Source organism: Triticum urartu, chromosome 7 (genome assembly GCF_003073215.2).
Source record: "Triticum urartu cultivar G1812 chromosome 7, Tu2.1, whole genome shotgun sequence".
Classification (NCBI taxonomy): domain Eukaryota; kingdom Viridiplantae; phylum Streptophyta; class Magnoliopsida; order Poales; family Poaceae; genus Triticum; species Triticum urartu.
The window spans coordinates 604,302,056-604,325,264 of NC_053028.1; the positions used below are offsets into that span (position 1 = coordinate 604,302,056).

At 43.0% G+C, this 23,209-nt stretch overlaps 1 protein-coding gene across 1 annotated transcript; it reads left to right on the top strand.

Annotated features, from left to right (window-relative positions):
* The first annotated feature begins 15,889 nt into the window (after positions 1-15,889).
* LOC125525779 (vacuolar iron transporter 1-like) lies at positions 15,890-19,656 on the top strand. The gene is made up of 4 exons (XM_048690789.1): positions 15,890-16,134; positions 18,890-18,975; positions 19,148-19,262; positions 19,359-19,656. Exons 1-4 carry the CDS (start codon positions 15,890-15,892, stop codon positions 19,654-19,656), a joined length of 744 nt encoding a protein of 247 aa, XP_048546746.1.
* The last annotated feature ends 3,553 nt before the right edge of the window (positions 19,657-23,209 follow it).

A 23,209-nucleotide genomic window follows, 5' to 3' on the forward strand; every position in this document is an offset into this window, starting at 1 on the left:
AATGCTCTCATAGTTGTTTTTTCAGCAGAGACTTTGGTGGTTTCCTCAGGGCATCGATAGTGCGCTTTGCTTTAGCCGGATCTACCTTCTCCTCCGGAGGTGGATGTCTCTGATACGTCTCCAACATATCTATAATTTTTGATTGTTCCATGCTATATTATATCCTGTTTTGGACATTATTGGGCTTTATTATACACTTTTATATTATTTTTGGGACTAACCTATTAACCGGAGGCCTAGCCCAGAATTGCTGTTTTTTTGCCTATTTCAGAGTTCCACAGAAAAAAGAATATCAAACGGAGTCCAAACGGAATGGAACCTTCGGGAACATGATTTTTGGAACGAACATGATCCAGAGGATTTGGACCCTACGTCAAGAAAGCAACCGGGAGGGCACGAGGTAGGGGGGCACGCCTACCCCCCCCACCCCAGGTGCGTTCTCCACCCTCGTGGGGCCCACGTTGCTCCACCGACGTACTTCTTCCTCCTATATATACCTACGTACCCCCAAACTACCAGATATGGAGCCAAAACCCTAATTCCACCGTCGTAACTTTCTGTACCCGTGAGATCCCATCTTGGTGCCTTTTCTGGAGCTCCGCCAGAGGGGGCATCGATCACGGAGGGCTTCTACATCAACACCATAGCCTCTCCGATGAAGTGTGAGTAGTTTATTTAAGACCTTTGGGTCTATAGTTATTAGCTAGATGGCTTCTTCTCTCTTTTTGGATCTCAATACAAAGTTATCCCCCTCTCTTATGGAGATCTATTCCTTGTAATCTTCTTTTATGGTGTGTTTGTTGCGACTGATGAATTGTGGGTTTATGATCAAGTTTATCTATTAACAATATTTGAATCTTCTCTGAATTCTTTTATGTATGATTGGTTATCTTTCAAGTCTCTTCGAATTATCAGTTTGGTTTGGCCTACTAGATTGAACTTTCTTGCAATGGGAGAAGTGCTTAGCTTTGGGTTCAATCTCGCGGTGTCCTTGCCCAGTAACAGTAGGGGCAGCAAGGCACGTATTGTATTGTTGCCATCGAGGATAACAAGATGGGTTTTATTTCATATTGCATGAGTTTATCCCTCTACATCATGTCATCTTTCTTAAAGTGTTACTCTGTTCTTTTGAACTTAATACTCTAGATGCATGCTAGATAGAGGTCGATGTGTGGAGTAATAATAGTAGATGCATGCAGGAGTCGGTCTACTTGTCTCGGACGTGATGCCTATATACATGATCATACCTAGATATTCTCATAACTATGCTCAATTCTGTCAATTGCTCAATAGTAATTTGTTTACCCACTGTAATACATATGCTCTCGAGAGAAGCCACTAGTGAAACCTATGGCCCCCGGGTCTATTTTCCATCATATTAATCTTCCGTCAACAAGCTATTTCTTTTTCCGTTTATTTTGCTTTCTTTACTTTGCATCTTTATCATAAAAATACCAAAAATATTATCTTATCATATCTATCAGATCTCACTTCCGTAAGTGACCGTGAAGGGATTGACAACCCCTTTATTGCGTTGGTTGCGAGGATTTTATTTGTTTGTGTAGGTGCGAGGGACTCGTGCGTGGCCTCCTACTGGATTGATACCTTGGTTCTCAAAAGCTGAGGGAAATACTTACGCTACTTTGCTGCATCACCCTTTCCTCTTCAAGGGAAAACCAACGTAGTGCTCAAGAGGTAGCAGTCTCTTTGCTTTCACCCCTTCAAAGTAGTCCTTCACTTCTTTTCCACGATCTTCACGTTTTCTTCCACGGTCCTCTCATATGGTAACTTCTCTAGAGGCTTGAGAGGTGGACCGAATCTGTATTTCCTCCCGCCTCTGGCTGTACTACTAGACACCGGAGCAGACAGAGCGGCTGCGGCTGTCTTCTTTCGTGCTTGCTTACGAGGCGGAGGAGAAGGACTACGACGCGCCGGAGCAGCCGTAGCGGCGGCGGGTCTCTTTCGCCCTTGCTGGCATAGTGGAGAAGGAGGAGGCTGGCTGCTGGGGCGCGCCGGCGCAGGCGGAGAAGGAGGCTGAGTGCCCTAATCACTCGCCGGAGGAGGAGGCGGAGGAGGAGGAGGAGGAGGAGGCAGAGGCGTCCAGTTCGGAAGGTTGATGAGCTCCTTCCGCCATAGGCATGGAGTCTTCAGAGAAGAACCCAGCCAAGTCTCCCCTTCATCGGTAGGGTGGTCAAGCTCGAGGTCCTCAAATCCGTCTGTTATTTCATCCACCATCACCCTAGCATATCCTTCTGGAATCGGCCGGCAGTGAAAAGTTGCGCAAGGTTCAGGAGGTGCAACAGAGCCAACAGCCGCCTTGACTTTCAAATTCTTACATTGCGTCATAAAGTGGCAATTTTGAGACTCCGTGATGAAGTCCACGGGGTAGCTAGCAGGAGACGTGAAGACAGGCTCCAGCTGTTGCAGCTCGGTGGAAGCCACGCTGCTTCTCCGCTGAGATGGCGGGGTAGCTTCGGGGGAAGCTTCGATGGGTCGCTTGTTGCAATCTGCTTCTCGTTGCTCTATCGCTCGTACCCTTGCGTGCAGTGCCTGAATTTGGATCTGCTCCGCTTTCTTCCTCCTCTCCTCTCATTTGTAACTGCCTGCGTCCGGAAACCCAGCCTTCCATGCAACGGAGCCTGTCATGCCTCGTGTCCGTCCAGGGTGCTCGGGATTCCCGAGGGCCATTGTGAGCTCGTCGTTCTCTCTGTCTGGAACGAACGTCCCTTGCTGCGCTGCCTCGATATACTCCTGAAGCCTCTTGACGGGTATTCTCAGTTGCTCGTCTGTCCAAACGCACTTCCCTGATACAGGGTCCAAGGATCCGCCAACCCCGAAGAACCAAGTCCGGCAATGGTCTGGCCAGTTCAATGTCTCTGGTTCGACCCCTTTATCAATCAGGTCATTCTCAGCCTTGGCCCACAACGGCCGGGCTTTGAGGTAGCCACCTGACCCCGTGCGATGGTGATGCTTCTTCTTCGCAGCATTTTTCTTGTTTGTCACTGACATCTTCTTACTCTTGTCTGATGTCTTGTGGGCCACAAATGCGGGCCAGTGATCTCTGATCTTCTCATACCGGCCGGTGAATTCTGGTGTCTTGTCTTCGTCAACAAACGATGTTTTCAGCTCATTCTTCCACCTCCTGAATAGTTCTGCCATCTTCTTAAGAGCATGAGACTTGATCAATTGCTCTTTATCTGGCTTCTCCAGATCCTCCTCTGGCGGTAGGGTGAAATTTGCCTTCAGCGCGGTCCAAAGACCATCTTTCTGCATATCGAAGACATAAGACACATCAGGGTCTTCATTCTTAGGCTTTAACCATTGGTGGATACTGATCGGGATCTTATCCCTAATAAGAACCCCGCACTGAGCAGCAGATGCTTCCTTTGTCCGGATGGGTTCAATCGGCATGCCATCGCGCGCGATTGCTGTGATCTCAAACCTTTCATCTGAGCGCAACTTTTTTTTCGGGCCTCGTCTCTTTACCGAAGTTGTGCTTGATCCGGAAGGCTAGAAAAAATAAGAAAGACGAGAGTTAATTAATATGTGTACATATACCAAAACAATGAATGCATCAATTAGCTAGTCAGCACAGGCTTAACTAATATATATACCTGGCCGGACTCGGTTCGGTCACCGGAGCCGTCATCACGGTCTCCTTCTTGCACCGGCATTGGGTCACAGGAGCTGTCATCACGGTCTCCTTCTTGCACCGGCATTGGGTCACCGGAGCCATCATAATCATAGCCTGCTTCTTCACTCTGTCCTTCCAGACCATCGGTTTCATTGAGAAACGACATGATGGCATCACTTCCTTGTGCGATTATGTCCCCCAACACCGCTTCTGTTGCTTCGTCTCGGGGGTGCTCCATAGTTTCTGCAAATATCTACAACATGGCAATTATTATTCAAACATGACAGATGGATATATTAGTGGCAAACGTAGAACTGGCTAGCTAATCACAATAAGGAATCATATTAGTGGCCTCGACGCTGCTTCTCTAGGGTTTGGGGTGGCCTCGACAACGCTTTAATGGTATGGGGTGGCCTCGACGACAACGCTCTTTTAACTTAGTAAATTTGGGTGGCCTCGAGAGAGTTTGTCGGGTAGGGGCGTGGCGGGAGGGGGTAGGAGACCGACATCGTTTTTTTCTATGGTTTGGGTGTCCTCGAGAGTTTTGGTCGAGCGGGAGGGCCATGGAGTGCTCCCGTGGTATAAGGTATCACGGTCAAGCGGGGTATATATATCGACCGCCCATCATGTCGAGGTTATTTTGGAACGGAGTTCCTGATAAAAAATAAGAAGAGGAAGTAGAAGATAAAAAAAGAGGAGAAGAAGAAAAAAAGAGGAGAAGAAGGAATAGAGGAGAAGAAGAAAAAATAGGACTCTATTTTTTCTTCTTCTCCTCTTTTTTTTCTTCTTCTTCCTCTTCTTTTTCTTCCTTCTTCCTTTCTTCCTAGCTAGATATATAAAATTTTTCTAAAAAATGTTATCGGGGAGGGGGTATATCGACCTCCCCTCATGTTGAAATTATCGGAGAGGGGTTATATCGACGCCCACCCCCCTCATCATGCATATATAGCTACCACATACATATATACATTGAAAAAAAATTACATATATGCAACAAAAACATTAATACACATATGAACAAAAAAATACATATATGAACAAAAGCATGCTCGGAACAAAAAAAACTAATCTAATAAATCTAATAAGAAATTAATCTAATAAAAAACATGCTCTTAACTTACATATAGCCACATACATACAAATATAAATTTTATATGTATGAACAAAAAATTAATCTAATACAAAATAAAAAACAGAGCCGGACCGGCGTGGGGGCTCACAGCGGGCCAGGGCGTCTGGCGATGGCGACGGCGGGGGAGGCGAGGGCGCCGGCGCGTGAGGGCGGGTCGCGGGAAGGGGCTCGGGCGCGGAGCAGGGGCCGGCGCGGCGACGGCGTGGTTGGGGGCAGGGCAGCGCGGCGACGGCGTTAGAGGCAGGGGCGGCGCGGCGATGGCGTCGGAGGCAGGGGCGCGCGGTGCGGCGATGGCGTTGGAGGCAGGGCGATGACGACGACGGCGACGAGGAGCACTGCTGGGGCGTCGGGCACGAACTGACGATTAAATTGTGAAATTTTCACGAGTCCAGCTTATATATCCAGAGCATTAGTTCCGGTTTGTGGCACCAACCGGGACTAAAGGGCGGGGGGCATTGGTCCCAGTTGGTGTCACGAACCGGTACCAATGCACCCCTTTAATCCCGGTTGGTGCCACCAACCGGGACCAAAGGCTTGTCGCTGCCCGCGGCCAAAAGTTTAGTCCCACCTTGCTAGTTGAGAGGGTCTCGGAGTGGTTTATAAGCCCCACTCCGGCTGCCCTCTCGAGCTCCTCTCAAATGCAGGCTTATGGGCCTAACATGACACTATGTTGCTTGTGGGCCTACTGGGCCTCCTGCGGGCCAGAATCCTGGCCCATGGTTGGGTTTCTAGTCGTATTTAGGCCGTGGTGGCCCAGTAGGTGGCAGTTTTTTCTTTTTTTTGTTGCTTTATTTATTATTATTTTTTTCTACTTACAACAAAAAACTTACTGTTCCTATTTTTATTTATTTTATTAAAGTTTATTTATTTTACTTTTATAAAGTTTATTTTGTTTCTACTTCTTTATTTTATAAAAGTTTATTTTATTTTATTTTGTTTCTACTTATTTATTGTATTAAATTTTATTTTATTTCTTCTTATTTATTTTATTAAAGTTTATTTTATTTTGTTTCTACTTATTTATTTTATTAAATTTTCATTTATTTAATTTTGTTTCTACTTATTTATTAAAGTATATTTTGTTTCTTTCTACTTTTCATGTTTTGAACAGAAAATACTTTGATAATTTTAGTGGCATGAATTTTATATAATTTTAGTTTAAAAAATACTAGAGGTTTATAAAAGCTGTTTAGTTCATTCCTTTTGCTATTAGAGTTCTATAAAAAATTAGTTAATTTTCTTTTTGCATGGTATCATCATTTCATCCACATACCATATGCAAGAAATTAGAGAGGGTTACAGCAAAAACTGGATGCACTTCATGTACAAAACGGACAATCTCTTTCGAAGTATCAGGGTTTCATACGAAAACTCGTCTGTTACAAAGGGATTTCATTTTTTGAACTTATTTGAACTCCAGAGTTTTTCTGTGTTCAAATTCCACCATTCAAAGCCACACCATCAATTTTCAACCCTTTCTGACTTCATTTATTGTTTTTCATACATTTACTGATTTTTGTGAGCTAAATGACCCTGAAATTGAAAAGCATTTCAAATGAACTTTGAAAAGGTTGAAAGTTGGCATCGTATCATCATTTCATCCACATAGCATGTGCAGGAAAGTAGAGAGGGTTACGGCAAAAACTGGAAGCACTTCGTGTACAAAATGGACAATCTCTTTCGAAGTATCAGGGTTTCATACGGAAAATCGTCTGTTACAAAGGGATTTCATTTTTTAATTTATTTGAACTCCAGAGTTTTTCCGTGTTCAAAATGCACCATTCAAAGCCACATCATCAATTTTCAACCCTTTCTGACTTCATTTGTTATTTTTCATGCATTTACTGATTTTTGTGAGTTAAATGACCCTGAAATTGAAAAGCATTTCAAATGAATTCTGAAAAGGTTGAAAGTTTGCATGATATCACCATTTCATCCACATAGCATGTGCAAGAAAGTAGGGAGGGTTACGGCAAAAACTGGATGCACTTCATGCACGAAACAGACAATCTCTTTCGAAGTATGAGGGTTTCATACGGAAACTCGTCTCTTACAAAGGGATTTCATTTTTTTTGAACTTATTTGAACTCCGTACTTTTTTGTGTTCAAAATGTACCATTCAAAGCCACATCATCAATTTTCAACCCTTTCTGACTTCATTTGTTATTTTTCAAGCATTTACTGATTTTTGTGAGCTAAATGATCCTGAAATTGAAAAGCATTTCAAATGAACTCTGAAAAGGTTGAAAGTTGGCATGGTATCATCACTTCACCCACATAGCATGTGCAAGAATGTAGAGAGAGTTAAGGCAAAAATTGAATGCACTTCGTGTACAAAATGGACAATCTCTTTCAAAGTATGAGAGTTTCATACAAAAACTCATCTGTTACAAAGGGATTTCATTTTTTTGAACTTATTTGAACTCCATATTTTTTTCTTTGTTCAAAATGCACCATTCAAAGCCACATTATCAATTTTCAACCCTTTCTGACTTCATTTGTTATTTTTCATGCATTTACGATTATTTTGAGCTATAAGACCCTGAAATTGAAAAACATTTCAAATGAACTCTGAAAAGGTTGAAAGTTGGCATGGTATCATCATTTTACCCACATAGCATGTGCAAGAAAGTAGAGAGGGTTACGGCAAAAACTGGATGCACTTCGTGTACAAAACGGACAATCTCTTTCGAAGTATGAGGGTTCATATGGAAACTCGTCTCTTACAAAGGGATTTCTTTTTTTTTAACTTGTTTGAAATCCATAGTTTTTCTGTATTCAAAATGCACCATTCAAAGCCACATCATCAATTTAGTACATATAGCTCTCATGAATAGATAAGTGACTAAATTAATAGAAGATCATCATCACATTAAAAACAAAGTACATACATAGTTCTCATTGAACAACATATAACTCTCCAGAGCATCTAGTTAAACCATACATTGAAACTATGTAAAACCTTTCAATGCAACAACAAATGCGATCATAATCACAACCAAGGTAAAAATTGATCCAACGGCATAATGACACCAAGCCTCGGTATGAATGGCATATTTTCTAATCTTTTTAAATCTTCAACCGCATTGCATCCATCTTGATCTTGTGATCATCGACGACATCCGCAACATGCAACTCCAATATCATCTTCTCCTCCTCAATTTTTTTCCTTCAAGTAATTGGTTTCTTCTTCAACTAAATTTAACCTCTTGACAATAGGGTCGGATGGAATTTCCGCTTCAATTACCTCCTACATAAATAAAATCTATGTCACATTGGTCGGCATAGTTGTCAAAAACAATAAATGAAGCAAATAGTTATAAAAAGATAATATATACCACATCTAAATCATAGATAGGACGAGGGCCGACGGGGGTGGATACCAAAACCATCTCACTATATAATAACAAGCAATAATAAAAGTTAGAAAATTAGACAAGTATCTATCTAAAGTAAGAATTATTTTCTTTCAGAAAGAAGATAAGAACAAGAGGCTCACCACGGTGGTGCCGGCGACGAGATCGGCGCGCGCGATCGACGGCGGTGAAGACGGGGACGGGACGTGACAGACCGCTAAACCTATGCAAATATCAGGGAAAATGGAGCTTGGAGGTCGAGCTTAGAGAGGAGAAAGCTTAACTAGCGTGGGTCGGGCATTTCATCGAACACCTCATGTGCATAGGAGGTGAGCTAGAGCACCCAAATGCCCTCTCCTCGCCGCTCAGAAAAAACAGAGCACTGTGGAGTGCTCTGCTGCGGCGGCGGGGTATATATAGGCAACTCATTTGTCCCGGTTCGTGGCTGGAACTGGGACTAAAGCCCAGCCTTCTGTCCTGGTTCGAGCCAAAAACCGGGACCAATGTTTGTGGGCCAGCAGCGAGGCCCATTGGTCCCGGTTCGTGCCTAGAACCGGGACAAATGGGTCCATACGAACTGGGACCAATGCCCACGAGGCCCCGGCCGCCCCCCTGGGCTAAAGAACCAGGACGAATGCCCCCATGGGTCCCGGTTCGTGACTAAACCGGGACTAATGGGCTTGCCCTGCCTGAACCAAAGCCCTGTTTTCTACTAGTGATGTATATTCTCCATCACCTAAAATGTCTAGAGATATGCAAACATTTATTCAATAGTATATTGGCATATCTAGATGCCAGGAGATTACTATGTTTTTCATGGCGAACCAAACCTTCATACATCAACTTTTAAGACATCTTAAATATGCAAAACCTCTATAGGACTTATAGATGACGATTAGGCTATGGGAGCTCTACCAAGCCCAAGACTGCAAACATCAATGCAACTACAAGATTGGAGTAGTCGATCCGAAGACATAAATGAATCCTATGCTGGGATCCCAGACATTAAAGAGCTTCTCATACAATAGCTAACGTGTTTTCATAAGGAAAAGGTGTACATACTACTTCCCTATAATTCACCGTAAATCTACTAACGCACAATGGCGTTTTATTCATTTTTTATGCATGTATCTCCTTCTGCTCACATCCGTCTGTTCAGATTTACATAGCAAATGTTGGCTCCTCATTGAGAACATTCCTATATTAGGCAATGATTCTTACCTTGATTACGACAGTCAAAAAGGGGTACCTCAATGATATCTCGTCTTTTTGGGTAAAGATTTTGTAGCACCTACAAATAAGACATGTGTGGGACACCATTATGAGTTTAAATGCAGAGTGCAACTGAAATTTTGCATGACATGTGGGTACTACATACGCACCAATGTGGACTCCTTTTTCAGTCATGGAATCAACATTGATGTGATATGGTATCACACAAGACTTCCCATTATGATCTGGGTAACAAGATGTATGACTGAAGGTGTACTTTACCTGCATCAAACATATCTTGGTGCACATCACTGACTATGCCATCATCCTATACCAAAGAGTGAATTCTACACCAACCTCCAACTACGAGAAAAGGTAGGATTTTTCAAGGGTGGTGTTGGTACCAGCCACACATAGCACCTAGGCGGCTTGAGTTTTGTGTACAAAAAAGTAGGTAGATTTGTTGTTTGTATGGTTCATCTATTACTGCATGTTTTCTTAATAGACTTAACCACATTGTTCGTTGCTTGTGCACTTGTGTTCTTACATACACTTGTGTCAAATTGTTATGTCATTTACATATGGGGATTTTTTTTATTGATGTTATTTATGCACATATGAATGTAGTATGCGTAATAACCTGACTTATATGTTGGATATATGAATTCTGAAAGAAAACCATCATGAATTTTGCAACAATTTGGTGACCAGGCAATGTCGGTGTGTTTTCCTAATTCTTGAAATTCTGCCGCGGAAGAAAATTATGACCTCACAATAGGTGATTGTTTCTCATTTTGTTATGGTTCTGTCAGTGCTATCTACTTCGTGTACTTTACTTTAAGTTTATAGGCGGGCTTGCCTCATATTTGATCAAAGTATTGTTATGTGCATATGAGAATACATGGGCAGGAGGAAAAAACGTTTTGAGCCTCCTTTTCTTGGAAAAGCGCAGCTGGTCACACAGGTTTAAAGCAGCCAATCATGCACAAATTATTACAGTTCCCTCTTGCATGAAAGGTTAGAGTTCCCACTATCAAAGAAGCTCATTTTTTACTTACACTAAATGATGCCCTGGAGGTTGTTACGTGAATTGCTTGCAATTTATTATTTGACGAGATTTGTTGTCCAAAATCTGAATATGAGAATGAAGACTAAAAATATATTTATTTATTGTATTTAATGATTATATAGCTGTTAAATATTTATCGAATTAGTATAAGTAACACATTCTCATGCATATTGATAAAGCGTGATGCGCATGTTTAGAGAGTATGCATCATTTCCCATGAATGTAGAGAAAGTTTGAATAGTGGGGCATGTGTGATGAGGTGGCATGTGTAGTATACTTGATATGTTGACACATCTCTTGCTCAAACCATATATATATGCACAACATGCTGACATCCGAAATAGAGGAGTGCCCGAACCGAAGAGTTCACACAAATGAATGGAAGTTATCGACAAATAAGAAGTTTCGATCAAGATTTTAATTTTGTTTTGGAAGTTGGGAGTACCCACTCCTCAATTGCTCCCATCTCTCAAAAATACATTTTAATGTTTCAAAAACTTCTGAAAATAATTGTGAATATTCAAAAGTCATGTCTCAACAACCCCTAAAAATTTCAAATCTAAGTTCAAAACCACATGGATATACAAAAAATAAAATTCAGGATGTGACACTATTCTTGGAGATTTGTCTATTTTTTTCCCTGGCGTATTTTGAATTTGGATTTGGATTTTTTAGAGATTGTAGTCACATGTCTTGTGAACTTTTATAATGTTTTTCGTGAATTTTTGAAACATCTAAATACATTTTTGGAATTTGGGAGCGTTGAAGCAGTGGGAGAACCTGATGTTTTCTCGAACATTGCAAGGACGTCCACGCCCCCCCCCCCCCCCCCCCCCACCCCCCCAAAAAAAAACTGACTGACCACTTACCGACTACACCCCTACTGCTTCTGTACCTGTATTATATTTCACCTTTGTGTGTGTCGAGCACAAGCTAAAGGTCATGGTGGGTAGTGACATGATTATGACCAGACACACGATCTGGACAAAGTTCCCTTCTTCGAAATCCCCTGATCCGGGCCAGCAGAATGGACAAGGTGGTGGCAGTCGCAGAGTGTTCCACATACTGCATTCCTATCATTCGGTACGCAAAAAAATTTCAGTTTCTTGTTGGCGTGTACCATCATGGGATCAAACTTTTTCATGATTTTTATTGGAGTAGTATTCATATATTTCCCGATGTGCAGGCAAGGCATCAGACATATTCAAACAAATCTTCGTAATGCAAATGCTGGACTAAGTGCATGTGAATGTATTAGTGATGTGTGATGTATGAGATTATGACTTGTATGGGAGTATGAATGTTATTGGTGAAACTTGGTACGATATTTTACGGAGTGACGACATGCTATATGCATACATCTTTTTTTGACGGCACGCCTATGATTGTGAATTGTTTGCCTTTTGTTTTTATCAAAGGACGTGCCAAAATTTTGTGTGCGAGGCTTCAAGCCAGCTTGTGAGCTTCACAAACTGGTTGGAGGGATTGGGTTCGGCTAGTTCGCCCTCCGAGCCTTGACCCGGGGCCTCGAACCTAGAGCTTTCTGTCCACCCCTCGCACGGCATGACTCATGATGCACGTAAAGTGGTTCGCGAGTGGTAAGAATTTAATCAAATATCTATCGTGCATGGGCCCTTCTCAATTAACAATGTTATTATCATCTATATTGTTTTGCTAGCAATTTTGATTCTAGGTGCAGATGGGAATGCCGCGTATGAGTTTGTCATTTTCCTGAGTGTACCGTTCTGGTTTTGGGATCCTGCTCCAAAGGTTACTTTGATGAATGACTATAAAAATTGGGGGTGTCGACATTGTTGGCTCACTTGATCTTAACTGTCCAATAAACTTTCATTTAGAAATAGAGGAATGCCAACAGGATTGTAACAATCTTCTCTGATTAATGCAGTCCTTTCTCTGGCAAAAAAAAAGAAACAGAGGAAAGAATCCTTTGCAGCATGTGCATCCGCATGCACGAACATGCTAATTGATTAGAATTTTTTTATAAAATAAATAAGCTGTCGAAACACTACAAATTTAGTTGCTAGACTACGGGAAATAAATCAAGTCCGAACAGCTGATAAAGCACTCTAGTGATTGTGCGATCATGCCGACCAATGCATGGCAGACTGTCAGTGCCAACTCCAGTTATATATAAATGTATTGATCCGTCGCACACAACTTGCTGAAACATGTCGAGGGTGTGCACACAATGACACATAAACTGGACATACAACCCGGTGCAGATCGTAGTAGAACACATAGCATGCCCGAAGAAACAATCAAAATGTCAACTGGTCAATTAATCATTGTGCAACCATGCCGTTGATCTGAAAAAATAGCACACGTCAAAAAAATACGAAGCTGATCGCAACATTTCTTTTCGAGGGATTACCCGGTCCATGATTTGTTCCGCAGAATGAGATGCTGGCACGTCTGGAACCCATTCAGCTATCACACAAGTTGAATGAGTTTAGATGAAATTTACATCTGAATGACAAATACTCCGTCATTGGCTCAACTGGCCTTCATTGGCTCAACACTGCAAATGTTGTGCTCCTCCCGAAAAAAGAGGGGGCCGAGGATATTTCTGACTATCGCCCTATTAGTCTTATTCACGCCATTGCAAGGATTATTGCGAAAATATTGGCAATCCGCCTGGCCCCCCATATGCATAAGCTCATCTAAAATGCCCAGAGTGCCTTCATAAAGACGAGAAGTATCCATGACAATTTCATGTATGTTCGCAATCTTGCGCGACGCCTCCACATGCGGAAAACTCCGTCCCTCCTGTTCAAGCTCGATATTCGGAAGGCTTTTGACTCTGTCAAATGGGAGTATATCTTGGACCTTCTTCAGAGGCTTGGGTTCCCGCCCATGTTTCGCAACTGGATCGCCGCCCTATTGTGCTCCTCGTCCTCGCGCATCCTTTTGAATGGTGTGCCAAGCAAGCCCATCCCTCATGGCCGCGGCTTCAGACAAGGGGACCCGGTCTCCCCCTTGCTTTTTGTCATTGCCATGGACCCGCTGCACAAGATTCTTGAGCTAGCATCGAGAAAAGGGCTCTTTCACAAGATCCGTGGGCGTGGCGTGGCTGTTAGGACTTCCCTATACGCAGATGATGCAGCAGTCTTTATGGCCCCAATCAAGAAAGACATTGACAACCTAGCCACCATTCTGCATCTTTTCGGCAATGTCATCGGCCTTGTCACAAACTTCCAAAAGAGCTCAGTGGTTCCCATTCGGTGCGGACAACTCAACTTGACATGCATCCTTCAGGCCCTTCCTGCGCCACGGGCTTCATTTCCAATGAAATACTTGGGGCTTCCTCTCTCGGTGTGGAAGCTTAGAAAGGTCGACTACCAGTACCTAGAGGACAAAGCGGCCGCTAAGTTGACCACTTGGGATAGCCAAAATATCATTGCCATTGGTCGGTGTGCCCTTGTGAAGTCGGTGTTGTCTTTGCAGCTCGTCTTCTCTATCACACCACTCATTGTGCCAACGTCCACTCTACACAACATAAACAAGCTCGAAAGAGCCTTTCTCTGGGAGGGCACGGACAAGACCACTGGTGCAAAATGCAAGGTGAATTGGTATGCGGTGTGCCGGCCAAAGGATCTTGGTGGCCTTGGCATACTTAACACGGAGAAATTTGCTCGGGCTCTTCGCTTGCGCTGATTATGGTTTGAATGGAAAGAGCCCACCAAGCTTTGGGTGGGCATGGGAAACCCGTGCAACACGATGGACTACTCCTTGTTTTATGCCTCCACGTCAATCTTTGTTGGAAATGGAGCAAGGACGCCTTTTTGGGATGCGCCATGGGTGAATGACCGCAAGCCTAGGGACATTGCACCACTAATTTATGAGGCGTCCACGAGGAAAAATTGGAAGGTGCGCGAAGCTCTCAGCAACGATGCGTGGGTCTCGAGAATACGCATCCCAGACTCTTTTTCGCTGAATCACTTACGTCAGTTTGTCACCCTCTGGACAACGCTTCGTGGCTTCCATCTCGAGGAGGATGCCGAAGATGATATTGTATGGAAGCACACCGCTAGCGGGCAATACACGGCCGAGTCAGCATACAAAGCGCAATTCCTTGGCACAATCAAATCCCCTATGGAGCACACTGTGTGGAGGGCTTGGGCTCCCCCCAAAGTCAAGTTCTTCGCTTGGCTGGCTATTCAAAACAGAATTTGGACGGCAGACAGATTGGAGAAGCGCGGATGGCCAAACTGTGGCCTTTGTACACTTTGCAAGCAGAAGCAAGAGTCTGTTGACCACCTTTTCTACCAATGCCGCTTCTCTATCCGCCTATGGGGATTAGTCAAGGACTGGCTGCAACTGGTGAGCATTGATACTTCCTCATGGCACCTCTCAGGCAACATCGAAGAGTGGTGGGTGGGCCTCTCCGACACATCTATCCCCAACAGGAAGGCGATGGCCTCGCTCACCATGCTAGTCGCCTGGACCATTTGGAACGAGAGGAATGCGCGAGTGCTCCGCCGACGGTTCTACTCGCCAACATTAAGAAGGAGGCCACGCTTTGGGTATCAGCGGGTGCAAGCAAGTTGGGATACTTGATGACGCGAGAGTAGTTGATCACCTTTATTTCGGGTGTTGCGGCGCTGTCAGTGTTGTAACACGAACATAAACTCTATTCCTCTTATTTAATGAATGAGGCAAATCTTTTGCCTCTCTTCAAAAAAAAAACAAATACTCCGTCTACTACTTTTATTCAGCTCACCCCACACACTGATAACCTTATGGATAATAAATAGGTTATAGAGCTGAAATGCCTTTAATGTGACCACATCCTTTTGTGGTTTTTAAACCGGGGCGTGATCATAGACAAGCTCGCACATAAGATCTAGCATGAGTAAGTTTTGTGTCTTCCGCCATAATGATGAGTCAACTAAATCCCTTTCAAGTGTTGGTTAGCTTATGAAGTCTGACCCATAATTCATATAGCTTTAAACATCTACCACTCATAGTGTGGGTAACATGTTCGACAACTGGTATGGTTGGGGGATATTGATATGAAGTGTTCATCCTAGCTATATTGTCATGGGGCGGTGGTCTTATGTTGGGCTTTTGGCTTTCAAGAGGAAAGGTCTGCTTCTCTCTTGGCCGTATTCCTGTATTTGCCAAAAGAGTCTTTCTCTTTTTTGTTTTCGTTTGAGACTTGAACATGATGGGTGTGTGCATCTTGCTATACATTGGCTGGGTATTACCTCAACACGGTTCTATCAGTTCGATATAAGCATTTAATGAAATTGCCTTTGTAAAACAAACACGAAAACGCGAGCCGCTAGTTTTCTACCGCTGACACTGACAGGTCTTGCTGCTAGGCGCTCCTCTATATAAGAATGGTTCAGGTGGCCGTGTAGAGCACACGCCCGTCAGGACAGTCCAATAAACCAGAAGCCCTGGAACGAAGATCGTCCGCATAGAGCTAGCCAACCCTTTTACTACATTCAGCGATCAAGACAATGGACGGCGCCAGCGAGGGACGGGAGCAGCCGATGTTGGAGAAGGAGCTGATCAGCAGCCACAAGGAGCATCACTTCACGGCCGGGGAGGTGGTGCGCGATGTCATCATGGGCGTGTCCGACGGCCTTACCGTGCCCTTCGCCCTCGCCGCAGGGCTCTCAGGTGCGAGCGCGGCATCATCGCTCGTCCTCACCGCCGGGCTTGCCGAGGTCGCAGCAGGGGCCATCTCCATGGGACTCGGGGGGTAATCACTGGTTCTCTTATACTACACCATAATATATCATCCATATCTACCACTAGTTTGCAGCCTAGCCTAGTTACTTCTTACTGACGAGTGACGACCCAAAATGTCATATCCAATTCTTTAGGAAAAAACAACAGTCACATCGTCATGATTATGCAGTAGCTAAATATGGAAGACATCATTATTGAAACACTTAGTTTGATCGTAGCCCTTAATTATAACCTACATATAAGAGAAATTTTGAGACACACCCACTAATATGATCCATTAATTCTGTGTGATCTAACGATTCAAACATATTATTACCTACGGTTCTATATGTTCATGTGGTTATTATTAAAGTAAGCTATTGAAATCATAGATAGCAAGATGTGTAGATTGCATGTGGTTACCATTGACATTACAGATCATGCAAATAAGGAAGAAAATAATACGTATTAAATTTCAGATGATCATAAGTGTTGACAAATACAAGCCTAGTTGAAGTACATGTTGATTATATATACTCGTATTTTACTTTTCATATTAGAAAAGTTACACAGATACTCCCTCCGTCCGGATTTATTAGGCCTCTCAGCATCACAACCATGTCCCCTTTTATAAGGCCCCGCTTGGAAAGGTGCATGCATGCAACCATTTCATTGGTTGCATTGAAAGTCATTGTTGTTGGTGCCATGGCTGGAAAATTAATACACTTCATGCCTGCTTTTTCATTGGCTGCATGCATGTGAGAGAGTGCATTGGGAGTGGAATTGAAGAATTAATGTTAGCAAATTACTATGTATCTTGGTCTAAAAGAGGTTGTCTTTAGGCCTAATAAACCCGGACGGAGGGAGTAACAAACAAGAGTTAAGAGGGGTTGTTTTGGCTTACGGAGCTGCTGCTCCTAATGCTCGTGCATACATTGGCTACATGTGCCTCAGTTTTCTAGTATGCAATGTGATGAGAAAAAAACTGGAAAAGATTAATACATTGGAGAAAGTACTAATATGTGTTTACTAGCTAATAACTCCAGTGTATAGTTCTATATAACCATATGTCCTTGCATTGTGAATATTTTAGATACATATGCTATGTCCACTATGCATTATAAAATACAGATCATATATATAGTTCAAAAGCCACACATGCATTTTCTATCACTCTCAATGTTATGCATTAATACCTTCCGCATCAAATTGCTATATGTGCAAAACTATACAAGTGATGCATATACTCTGTAATTTGTTTGTGTGGTATTAGTATTTGGTGTGAAGACGATAAACATATAGGTTTTCTTCATTAGTATAGTTTGGAATCTGTGGGGTCAGAAAATAACTTGCCATAGGTGAAAATTGGGTATAACCAACCTTTCTCGATGGATGGCTGGGATTACATAGTACTCATCTTGCCGTCTAGTGGGTAAGTTGAAGCGTCTTAATAGATCTTTACATATAAAGTAGAACTGATGGAAAACGCAAATAAATGCTTATGACACAAGAGGTAATTAGTAGTCATCGATACATAGGATGGGCTATGGCCATTGCTGATCAATTTATAGTGAATGTTTGGGGGCGGATTATTGGCTCATAGACTTCTGGCGCACACTTTTCTGGTTCGGCAATTGATAGCTTCTGGTTATGAATTTTTTCATGCTATTTGTAACATGATGGTTCTTTTATCGCATTTAGCGTCATTTTTATTTCTTATCTTTGTAATAATCTGGCCTTATGTATTATTGGTGCTTAGACCAGGGTTAATAAATTAAGCTTCCATTTTCTAAAAAAAAATCAGTTTAAAGGTTTTGTTGCGGGAGTGGGGATGGGGGTGAATATAATCAACCATTTATCTTGCCGCAACCATTTGTGATCCATTGAATTGGGAGGAGAGGTGGCAAGTACAGTTACTTCCTTGCCAACTTATCCCAATTTCTAATATATATGCTACACCATATATGCTTCTTGTAAGCACTAAGTACAACTTTAAATTAATACATTCCTAAGTTTGGGCATACCTATTTTGAGACATAAATATAATTATTGCATACACATGGTATTAAAACAATGATCTTTAAAAATGTAAGATGTATGTATTATGATGTATATAGAAGAAGGAATTCAAAAAGGCGCACACAATAGCTTACTCAACTGGGTAAAAATTTATGAAATGTTTTTTTTCTGAAAAACATGCAAATGTCCAAGTCATTTGGTGTACTTCAAAAAATTCGTTCAGAAATAATCGGTTTGCACCCTTCATAAACATTGCATTTTTTAGTACAGAATATTTTCTTCTTTTTAGAGCACCAAAATTTTCTCACTCGGGCAGGGGGGACCATCATCTTCGTATGTAATTTAAATTGATGCATGATACATGAACATATGTATGCCTAATTACGTTTGAATCATTTTGACACACCTGGAATATTATAATGTTCATCCGCGGGCGGGGGGAGGGGGGGGGGTGTACATGGGTATCTTCATTGAGTGGTCAAAACTAAATATATATTTTCCCATATTAGGGCTAAATTGGAGAGCATCTGGAAATGAACCTAGTTCACTTGGATGAGAGAGTTGATGTACAATCTCATTGTTTGGTTCACATCTTGAATGATCACAATTTAGATTTATACTTATATTTATATTCTCGGGTTTTCCACTGCATTTTTCCTTGAAGAAGATAGTTGGAGAGCTTCTAGAATGAGATGTGTATTCAAGATTATTGATTTGGCTTAACCTCTCATCATCTATTTGCATCTCTGGGATACATTGTCGTATAGGTACCTGGCGGCTAAGAGCAAAGCAGACCATTATGAGCAGGAGTTAAGAAGGGAGCAAGAGGAGATCATCGTGGTCCCTGAAATCGGTAATTTGAGCATGTCTTTTGTGATGAAAAAGATTACACATGTTTTTTCCTAGATTAGTTAGTTCATGAAAAAAGTGCATGCACCTACATATGTACATATTTACACGCGCGTTACAGAATTCGAATCATTGGGTTCGGAATTTTCTCATTAAAAGTATGAACCATATTCCAGAGGCTGCTGAGATCGGAGAGATCATGTCGCAGTATGGACTCGAACCCCACGAGTATGGCCCTGTGGTGATGGGCCTGCGTAGGAAGCCGCAAGCCTGGCTCGAGCTCATGATGAGGTATATCGTCTTTTTGGACACGACATGCATGATGAGATACGTCTTCCACTCGAAATTAATTGTCTTAATTAAGTTGGTCATAATTATTTAATTCAGGTTTGAGCTGGGACTTGAGAAGCCAGACCCTAGAAGAGCCCTGCAGAGCGCTCTTACGATAGCGCTCTCCTACGTTGTCGGCGGGTTGGTCCCACTCATGCCCTACATGCTCATTCCCACTGCTCACGACGCAATGCTCACATCGGTCATGCTCACGCTTGTCGCACTCTTCTTTTTCGGCTATGTCAAGGGCCGCTTCACTGGAAGCCGCCCCCTCTTCAGTGCCCTGCAGACTACTCTTATCGGTGTCGTTACTTCTGCCGCAGCATACGGAATAGCCAAAGTTATGCAAGCCTGACGATTTATAGAATTCTCTCTCATCCAAAGTTTCACTAGCATGGAGTGAATGAATTCACAAATAAGCATGAGATAGGGAGTATTTCAGTTATATTCTGTTCATCTTTTTTCCTTTTCTTTGTGTGAATGTGTTTGTGTTTGCTTCTGAACTGTCATGGGTTTGTGTGTCACTTTCGTCGCCCAGCAGTGAATAAGTTAAGGTGAAGAAAAATGGCCGAAGAGGAAGACTGTTATATGGTGGCTTGCGTAAATTAATCTACTGCCCACCTCTGTCTTGAGTATTTTTACTATAGTCTGGAAGGATTTATGGTGTGTTTATCTGAGCTAAATTTGAGATATACTTTATTTCTGATATACCAAATTTATACAATACTCATCATTTTGTGAGTACAAAAGTGAATGATAGAGGGTCACTGGGTGGGTAAATTTAATGTTTAAATCACATATTTTCTGTAGCATTGTACTCAAGAGGTATTTATGAGGCCATAATTCATATGCTCGCTTCGATTGAGCTAGTGGGCTTAAACTACTAATTTTCTTCGTGTGAGGCTAAATAATAAGAACCATTGGTAGGATGGTCAGCATGTGTCTCTGAGGGTAGGTTTACTAGTACATATTACTGTTTTATCTTGTTAGCAGGAGGGGTGGGCCTTGTTGGGTTTGATTTCGACATTCATTTATTCAATGGAACGCGGACTTGTGGAAGGAGCACCATCTTGCCGCATGGCTCTGGGGCCTCCTATTCGTCTTGAGACGATCGTGGACTTGGCGGGGTAGGTTATTGATAGCCATGGCCTTCCACTCCATGGTGTATGTATAGTAACAATATTGAATTGTTTTTATATAGATCCTTAGTCAAGGAGGCACATTGTGTCTCGGCGGTCCACGTGTCGTCTTTGCTCATGTCGTTGTCTTCTCCTTAGATGTACTCTTACATGACGTGATATAGTTCTCCGGTTGTCTTTGGAAGATTACAATTTTAGGGCCTGGTTCACTTATTTGGGGTGTAATGCTTGCATGAAGGCATTAAATCACCTTGATGCTTGGGGTATCGAAAATTTAGTTCTGGCTCTTCAAGAATTATTGATGAATTTTCATACTCCCATGCAATATATTGGTGGGTGAACAACACAATTAACAGTCAATGTTGCATTAACTTTCCTTTGAACTTTGCAGTAAAGACTTCTTCAAGATGGTACGTATCACAACACTGCCATGTTGTTCATTTGGTTAAGAGAAACAGCAAGAACCGAGAAGCCGGTCAGGATCCAAGTAAGGGTGAGTCCCCCAAAGCCAATTTATTGTCGATGCCTATTGCGCGCAAGGTAACTTGGCAATGAGAAACATAGAGAACCGCCTTTGATACAATCAACGAAGAAAATCGAGAACCTCCAAAGGAAGGCACTGAGGCAGGCATTGCGGCCAGAAATCGTCCACTCCCCCCCTTACAAATATTAGATGGTTTGAATATTTCAGTATGGACTACATACGGACTGAAATAAGTCAATAAACACACTAAAATGCGCTATATACATCCGAATTAGGGAAAAGTTAGAATGTCATATAATAGTGAACAGAGTTGAAAATTACCATAGAATAAGCGTACAAACCAGCAACGTCTTTATTATTCACAAGCATAGAGGGGTAAAAAAACTCTTCTATTTCTGCATTGTGATCCTTATTGTTCACAAACGTAGAGGGATCAAACATTGTGACTTTTAGCAATATTACCAGTAACGTCTCACAAATAGATGGGTAAAAAAAGTAAACTAGTACAAACCATGGATGCAGAAATCTTGATTGTTCACAATAACTTGGAATGCGGTCTGTATCTACTAATTGTAAGGAGGCATCTAGGACCAGAAGCAAAGGGTGTCAAAACTCCATGAACATAACCGAAAACAGAACAATTCAAGGTGAACAACCATGTCCTGGTAGCATCAGAGCTATCAAACTTGCAGCGCCTCAGGATCCATACAAGGCATCATCGGCAATACCACAGTTTGAACCAAACACAACCCAGCCGATAGAAGCAAGAAATGTAGTCTACTCCCTCCGTCCCATAGTGTATGACATCTTTTGACACTAGTGTAGTGTCAAAAAATGCCTTACATTATGGGACGGAGGGAGTACCTCATATAGGAAACCAATAGTCCCCAGCAGAGGGAAGATAAGCAGTTTGGTATATCCTGAAAGAGAAAATCAGCAGCATGTGTGTTACTTGAGTCCTGATGAAAGCATCCGCACCAACACTTGTAGAGACAGAAAAGATGATGAAAATTGAAAGTAGTAGCATGAGTGTTACTTGAGTCCTGAAGCAAACAACACTTTTAGAAGAAGAAAAGATAATGAAAAAAATAATCTCCAATGAAGGAGGCCACAAACTAGTTAGGTACATCGCAACCTGCATGTAGTGGATATAGCTTAGGGCATCTCTTGCTGATCCTCCTAATCGGTTAGAGGAGTAAAAAATTTACTCCTCGGCCGAAAAGTTGGCCCGTGGCACCTAAAATCACTCGCCCCCCACGCGACCGAGTAAAAATCACCTTGTCTCTTCTGCCATGCCACGCAGTGTCACCGTTCCTGCCGCTGCTTTCGCCACCGATGACCATTTCTCTAGTTAGAATGGGTAGCGAAGACCCCTCTACCACCCCGCCGGCCAGCGCCGCCGGTGCGTTGCCGCCGCAAACCACCCTCGCATCAACGTCCACACTGAAAAAAAGGTTGGGGATAAAAAATGGTGTCCGGTCCGCAACACCAACAATTACAGCTAGTAGCAAGGTGGCCGGGTGGCCACCTCGTCTCCGGCGATGGTAGGCCGCTGCTCCAGCCAACGGCTAGTGTGCTAGGAAGCCGACAGCTGTCACGTTGGCCCTCACCGAGGAGGCGGCGAAGAAAAACAAAAAAAAGCCACTCTGGCCCCTTGTCCGTGTTTGGTGACTCGTGTGGAGTCTTTGGCTACCCCTACGGCTAGTGCTCCGGTGCGTCCAGCCACCGCAGCCGGCAACAAGGACCATGGTCGTCAACTGCTCTATGAAATGCCTACAATGTGTTTTTCTTTTGCTTTTTTTTTCATTTCGGCCTATGCACTGTGCGGTGATTATTGGCCTCCGATGGATGATGGAGCTTCTTATTGTTATTTCATGAACCGAACCACAATGGATGATACCACAAAAAAGTTTTGGGAGCTCACTCTTGGGGAGATCTTGATCTAAACGGAGGTCTCTCTTCGGAATGGTGATGGCGGTGGTGGCCGAGAGGACGGGCTCGTGTGGCATCCCCACCCACCCCTGCCGCTAGTGCTCCGGCATGTCCGGCCACTGCAACCAGCAACAAGGGTCACTGCCGCCGCAGCCAGCAACAAGGGTCACTGCCGCCGCAGCCAGCAACAAGGGTCACTGCCGCCGCAGCCAGCAACAAGGGTCACAGCGGCCAAGTGCTCGATGAAATGCCTACAAGGTAACTTTTTTTTCTTTTTTTCCATTTCGGCCTATGCATTGTGCTGTGATTGCTGTGCAGCCGATGGATGATGGAGTTTCTTGTTGTTGTCATGA